The sequence below is a fragment of the Engraulis encrasicolus genome, chromosome 15, assembly GCF_034702125.1.
Source record: "Engraulis encrasicolus isolate BLACKSEA-1 chromosome 15, IST_EnEncr_1.0, whole genome shotgun sequence".
Classification (NCBI taxonomy): domain Eukaryota; kingdom Metazoa; phylum Chordata; class Actinopteri; order Clupeiformes; family Engraulidae; genus Engraulis; species Engraulis encrasicolus.
The window spans coordinates 41,056,858-41,064,357 of NC_085871.1; the positions used below are offsets into that span (position 1 = coordinate 41,056,858).

Consider the following 7,500-nt stretch of genomic DNA (forward strand, 5'->3'; position numbering starts at 1 on the left):
CACGCACACACACACACACGCACACGCACACGCGCACACACACACACACACACACACACACACACACACACACACACACACACACACACACGCACGCACGCACGCACACCACAAACCATAGAGGAATGCCACTGCAGTCTGTTATGCTGATCCTGGATCAGGTTGTGTGGACGACCTTACCCATTAAGACACACCATTATAAATTTACTGCTACCAGAACGACAATGACAAAGTCTTAGTGCACTGCTAAATGCCCTGTGTTATGTCATAGTAGTAGGGATGCAAATTATCGATTAATTCATTAATCATTAGTTGATAGCCTTATCGATCGACTTATGATTAATTGATAAGCGGCGTTTCCCCCCGAATCTCGTTTCTCGAAAAAAACCTACTAAATCTAAAACTTTTAATTAAAAATTTAGATAAAATACCACATTTTAATGAATTTTATTTCAATTCTTTAATAAACATGTGATTTAACTATTCCCACTATTCACACCCCTCTTCACACACACTCTTCACGTGCCCATTTCACCAGGGTCTCTTGTCAGTTGAATTGTCGATTAATTGCGATTAATGTTTTTTAATCGATTAACGCATTGATCGATTAAAGTCGATTTAAGTCGGTTAATCGATTAATTGTTTGCATCCCTACATACAGTGAGTCCAATATGTATTTGATCCCTTGCTGATTTTGCCGGTTTGCCCACTTATAAAGACATGATCAGTCTATAAATTTATGATAATATGTATTCAAATATGGAGAGACAGAATATCAAAAAGAAATTCCAGATAATAACTTAAAATAATATATTTTAATTTATTTGTATTTAATGTAGGCAAATAAGTATTTGACCCCTCTAGCTGAAGAAGATAAAGTGCTTTGTGACAAAGCCCTAGTTGTCTAGCACTGAGGTCAGATGATTCTTTTAGTTGATGACAATGTTTGTGCATATAGTAGACATTCTTTTGCCCATTTTTCTTTGCAGATTATCTCTAAAACATTAATAGTTTGTGGCTGTAGCTTGGCAAATGGGAGGTTCAGTTCTCTCCATAGAATTACTATAGGGTTAATATTTGGAGACTGTCTAGGCCACTTCAAAACTTTAATATGCTTCTTATTGAGCCACTCCTTCGTTGCTTTGACTGTATGTTGTGTATTATTGTCATGTTGGGAGATCCAAAAATGGCCCACCCTTCAGTGTAGTGGTGGAGGGAAGGATGTTTGCACTCAGAATTGCACATTACATGTCTCCCTCCATCCATTCGTTGACGATGTGAAGTTGTCCTGTGCCTTGTCCAGACAAACACCCTCAAACCATAATAATACCACTTTCATGCATGATGGTGAGGAGGGTGTTCTTGGGATCATAGACAGCAGTACTCTTTCTCAAAATACATTGCCAAACAGCTTGATTTTGGTTTCATCTGGCACCTCCTTTTCATGTCCTAAACCAGCCTGATGTCCCTTGGCAAACCTCAGGTGGGACTGCACAGGTTCCTTCTGAAGTAGAGGTACCATGTGTGCACTACAGGATTTTAAACCTCTGTGGCATTAAGTGCTACCAGTAGTTTTCTCAGTGATTTTGGTCCCAGTAGCTATGATATCATTGCCTTGTTCATCCCGTACAGGTCTAGGGTGCTTTCTTTCTGTTCTCATGATCATCAAATCCCTACAAAAGGTCAAATCTTGTATAGAACCCCAGACAGCCTGATGGATAGTCATTTTGTATTCCTCACATTTTGGAAGAAATGCATCAACAGCTGGGTCATTAATACCCAGTCTCTTTCTTGTGGCTTTGCAGCCCATTTAATCTTTATTCAGGTCTAAAATCTTGTCCCTGATATCATTTAACCGCTCTTTGGTCTTTCCCATGCTGGTGAGGTTGGAGTGTGACTGATTCACTCATACTATGGACTGATTCTGCTGATTCAATGTGTCTTTTATACATGTTAGTATGTACAGGTGTCTTTAATTCAGATGACAAGTTGATCGGAAGTTGTGATTGTTAGTGATAATGTGAAATTATTCACAGAAGTGCCCATCTGGTCTGTGGGCCCGGAACTGTAATCAGTTGGCAGGGGATCAAATACTTATTTTGCTCGATGAAATGGAAATAAATTAATATATATTCTTTTAAGTTAATTTCTGGATTTTCTTTTTCATATTCTGTCTCTCCATATTAGAATACATATTATCATAACATGCATTGACTGATCATGTCTTTGTTAGTAGGCAAACCAACAAAATCAGCAAGGGATCAAATACATATGGGACTCCCTGTAGTAGTGTAGTACTATGTATTAGTTAATTTTTCAATGATGGTAAAAAGCATTATGGAGCTAAAGGTGAATTTCTGCCAATATCAGCATACAGTTGTGCAATTGCTATTGATACAATATTTGTTATTGTTCAGCCCTGTCCAAGATCCTGTCCATTCTATTGGGGGCATGGGCTTGTTAAGATTTTTTAAAAGCCCCCACACACTGTCCATCATTTGCGGCGTTTAATGGCGATGTTTCGATCTTTTGATCTTCTTCAAGCAATTCAACAAAATTTGCCGGAGTTGAATATAGAAGCAGCTGGTGGGAGTTTTGGGGAAAATGGGACAATGTGAAAATATGGTTGTTACAGTACAATTTTGAACCAATACACAAAAAATGAAAAAAAAAACCACCAATAGATCAATTGAAATCAAGGGAATAACAACCTGGTATCAGTCTTATATGACAGTGATATTGAAATGATCTGAGGCAGAGGCTTGGGCTTTCGGACCATTAATGGCTCTTGGCAGTGTTGCCAGATTGGGCTGTTTCCCACCCAATTGGGCTGCTTAGGATGGCCGTGTGCGGGTAAAAATGGCATTTAGCAGAAAAACCTGTCCAATTTTTGCCATACAAATCAATAGAATTGGGCGGGATTAGTGTTTCTAGGCGGGTTTTGAGCATTTTTTGGAGCCTCATCTGGCAACCCTGACTCTTGGGCCCCTGGGCCTGTGCCCAGTAGGCCCATGCAGTAATCTGTCCCTGCGTGTTCAGTGGGGCAGCCATGGCTTGCAGGTGATGGAGATGGGCTTTAACCCATTTTGTCCCAAGCCCTTTTTGGGAAAGGGTGCCCTCTTCCTATTAAATCCTAAATATCTCCCTCCAAAGAACATACAAACATGAAATGAGTTACATTTAAAAGCCAAGACCCTCTCCTTGCATTGTAATGTGTTCATTCATCTCTAACTCCCACATAGTTAATGAAACAACTAAAATCTCAAAATCCTGAAAAACCTGTATATGTGTGTCCAGGACACAATGGGTTAAATCAGAGGGTTGCAGGTTCAATTCCCCACCATTCCACTCCCTCTGTCACGCCATAGCTGATGTGCCCTTGAGCAAGGCACCTAACCCCACACTGCTCCAGGGACTGTAACCAATAACCTGTACTTAAATAAATGTAAGTCGCTTTGGATGAAAGTGTCAGCTAAGTGTAATGTAATGTAATGTGATGCAATGTAGTGTGGACATATTCTGAGTGAGAATGTGCCATGCCAAAGTCAACTCTTATACTCAAACTTTGTGTTGAACACACACACACACACACACACACACACACACACACACACACACACACACACACACACACACACACACACACACACACACACACACACACACACACACACACACACACACACAATACCTGACGGTTACATGATGCCATCACACACACACACTCTTACCTTCTTCTGATACCACACCACAGCATCTCGGACTTTGGACGCCATCACATGCTAGAGATCCCCACCGCAGTCATCTTAGTCTGAGAGGGAGAGAGAGAGAGAGAGAGAGAGAGAGAGAGAGAGAGAGAGAGAGAGAGAGAGAGAGAGAGAGAGAGAGAGAGAATCAGTTAGTTTGGTATTGAACTATAGGAATCACTCGCAGTTCAGCTTCATTCCCCTTCACATATCACACACACACACACACACACACACACACACACACACACACACACACACACACACACACACACACACACACACACACACACACACACACACGCGCACACACACACACACACACACACACCGCAGGTAAAGCTCATGCATGCGTGTGTGTGTGTGTGTACCTTGAGGAAGCGTTCCTATAAAAAGCAACAGCTGACGAGAGAGAGAGTCAGCTGTCAGTCTGGATCACGTACGGAAGGCACTGGCCAAGCGCAGAGTGTGTGTGTGTGTGTGTGTGTGTGTGTGTGTATGTGTGTGTGTGAAAAGTGCTGAACCAGACCAAGTGTGTGTGTGTGTGTGTGTGTGTGTGTGTGTGTGTGTGTGTGTGTGTGTGTGTGTGTGTGTGTGGGGGGCGTGCACGCGCGTGTGTGTGCGTGCGTGCATCTGAAAAGTGCTGAACAAGAACAAGGTGTGTGTGTGTGTGTGTGTGTGTGTGTGTGTGTGTGTGTGTGTGTGTGTGTGTGTGTGTGTGTGTGTGCGTGCGCATGTTTGTGCCTGTTATTTTTTCCAAGCAGTAGCCCCCAGCAAGACAAGCCTCAACAGCACCTGATGAAAGGACTTGGTCCTAAACAGCAGGGAAGGAAATACGACTAATGCAGTGTTTCTCAAACTTCTTCAGACCGAGGACCACTTTGTCCCCGCAAAAAATGTTGACGGGTGCTAATTTGATACTGATAGTTTTTTATGCAGATCACTTACTTTTTATTCACATTCACAAGCCTGTCTTATTGTGGTGAAAATATGGCTTCAGACATGTTTGGCTTTGTAATAATGTTACAAATATAGCCTTCTGCTAGCTAGTCTTGGAAAAGAAGAAATCCCCTTGTGGACCACCTGAGCTCTGCCATGGACCACCAGTGGTCCCTGGACCACACTGGACTAATGTATATCCAGAGACAAAATAAAAGCTGAACTACGTTAACTGGTTAGACAAAAATGAAAAAAAAAGCTTCATTAAAAAAATAAATACTGACAGGGCCTTATATTAACTTTTTTCATCACCAGCCAAAATGGCTAATATATTTTAATCTTACTAGCCAATAGGGCTGTAACGATATTGTATCGAACCGAGAAATCGTGATACACAGAGTCACGATACTGTATCGTGATATAAGGAGGCAATATCGTGATACACCCTTTCAAAGTTTTATTACCCATTAGTCCAGATAACAGCCTTATGGTTTGATGTGATAGTGTTTCCAAACTTCAGTGGAGATACATTTCAAAAATCGTGGGATGTATCGAACCGTAGGTCAGAAATCGTGATACGAACCGAATCGTGAGTGAAGTGTATCGTTACAGCCCTACTAGCCAAGCACACACTTACTAATAAGTCAAAGTGGCTGAGTTGAGGATGATGCATGAATTGAGGATTTAAAAAAAAAAAAAAAAGAATATTGTGATGAAATCACCATTACAAAGAAATCAACTTTTCCACCATGATATATGAGCTGTAGATGGTTCGCCTGGCCATATTATAGTCTTGAGGAGACCTGCTGCCGTGTAAGCAGGGCTCTAAATTGACACTGCTCCATTGCCAACCAAAATTGGCTAGCAGATACTGATCTTACTAGCCAAACACACACTATCTAGTCTAGTTTGACCCATTAGTGAGTAAGTTGGTCTTCTCTACCAGCCAAACAGAAATTTTACCAGCATTTGGTCCGTTGGCTGGTGTTAATCTAGAGCCCTGAATACCGGTACATACATTAAATCTCCTCTATTTCCAAAGTCCCCTTTGGATCTGGTCATTTGAATTCATCCATCTCAAAGGGCTTGATGGGGGCGGAGCCTTAGCTGTTAAGTGCTGGGGGGAACCCTTGGAGTAGAACACCTGTGTGTGTGTGTGTGTGTGTGTGTGTGTGTGTGTGTGTGTGTGTGTGTGTGTGTGTGTGTGTGTGTGTGTGTGTGTGTGTGTGTGTGTGTGTGTTTGTGTGTTTTTTTCCCAATATGGGGACTCCCGTCCTCTGCCTTGTGCTTGTGGTCTCACGTTTCGCTAATGCCCCACCTTAGAATTACACTTTTACGAGATATTGAAATACACTTCTGTCATCAACGTCAATGACGTCATCACAAGGCCACAAGCAGGCAAGGAAGCAATGGAGGACAGGAGGAAGGATATTAGAAAGAACCAGTATGTGTGTGTGTGTGTGTGTGTGTGTGTGTGTGTGTGTGTGTATGGCACGCATGTACATATCCAACATGGCGTACAAGCCGAGACCGGGGTTGTAAGCTCCTCCAAACTGCTCTAAATTCACGCCTTAGCTGTAAATCGCTAGGGGGAAAGCAAGACTGCGCGCGCGTGTGTGTGTGTGTGTGTGTGTGTGTGTGTGTGTGTGTGTGTGTGTGTGTGTGTGTGTGTGTGTGTGTCCGTCCGCCTTAGCTGTAAATCGCTAGGGGGAAAGCAAGACTGTGTGTGTGTGTGTGTGTGTGTGTGTGTGTGTGTGTGTGTGTGTGTGTGTGTGTGTGTGTGTGTGTGTGTGTGTGTGTGTGTGTGTGTGTCCGTCCGCCTTAGCTGTAAATCGCTAGGGGGAAAGCGAGACTGTTCAGGTGAAGGATCCACCCTCATGAGTCAGTGTGAGTCTTAGTCAAAAATGACTCATCACAGGTTCAATGAGCAAACACACACACTCTCCCTGTCACCCCAGTTGTCTCTAAGGGGGTAAAAACAAAACACACACACACTTCAGAAGTTGACTGCCATCAGCAGCAGCAGCAGACTCGGGAAAACCACTGGCTGGTGAGTTAAAAGCTATTGTGAAGCCCTGACAGACGCACGCACGCACGCACACGCACACGCACACGCACACACAAGCACACACAAGCACACACAAACACACACACACACACACACACACACAGGCCCTCTTCTGTCAAGCATTTTTAATCCCAGACAGTGCAAGTACTTATGTTGGCAGAAGCACTTCTGCCAGGGGCGGAGTGGCCCACCTTTTCCCACCGGGAGAATTTTTCCCTTGGCGGCCCTCTTTTAAAAAAATAAATAAATAAATAAAATAAAAAAAACAAAGCGAACAACATGGTTTCCTAACCAAAAAGACAAAAGCCACGAAATCTGCAGTCGTACTACATGTGGACATTAGTGTTGTCAAAATATCAACCTGAAGTGGAGAATTGTAGCCTACACCTTGATGAAATGCACAGCCAGTGGTGTAGTCTACATAAAACGCAGGTATACGCACCCATTTCAAAATTTCAGGGATTACAGTATACCCACTTAAAATTGATTGATCCATTATTTACAATAGCACAAATATATACAGTAGACTATACACACATCAAAAAATGCTCAAATATACAGTATACCCACTTCAAAAAGTAGACTACACCACTGGAGCCATCATCACAGTCCAAAGCATTCATAGGCCTACTAGGTTAGGCTAGGCCTACATCACGCTACTGTTCCATGCAAATGTGCACTCCACTGTCATTTTGACAGTTTGAAATTGAAATATCGTTTAAGGAAGACAGGATGAGCATGGGCACA

The 7,500-nt window shown here is 42.6% G+C and overlaps 1 protein-coding gene across 1 annotated transcript in view; it reads right to left on the minus strand.

Annotated features, from left to right (window-relative positions):
* Positions 1-7,500, minus strand: part of LOC134464071 (protein PHTF2-like) — an 85,059-nt gene that overhangs the window by 48,928 nt on the left and 28,631 nt on the right. The window contains exon 3 of the mRNA XM_063217511.1: positions 3,732-3,811. Within this exon, the coding sequence (XP_063073581.1) occupies positions 3,732-3,776 (45 nt within the window). The 5' untranslated portion in view covers positions 3,777-3,811. The remainder of the gene's footprint in view (positions 1-3,731; positions 3,812-7,500) is intronic.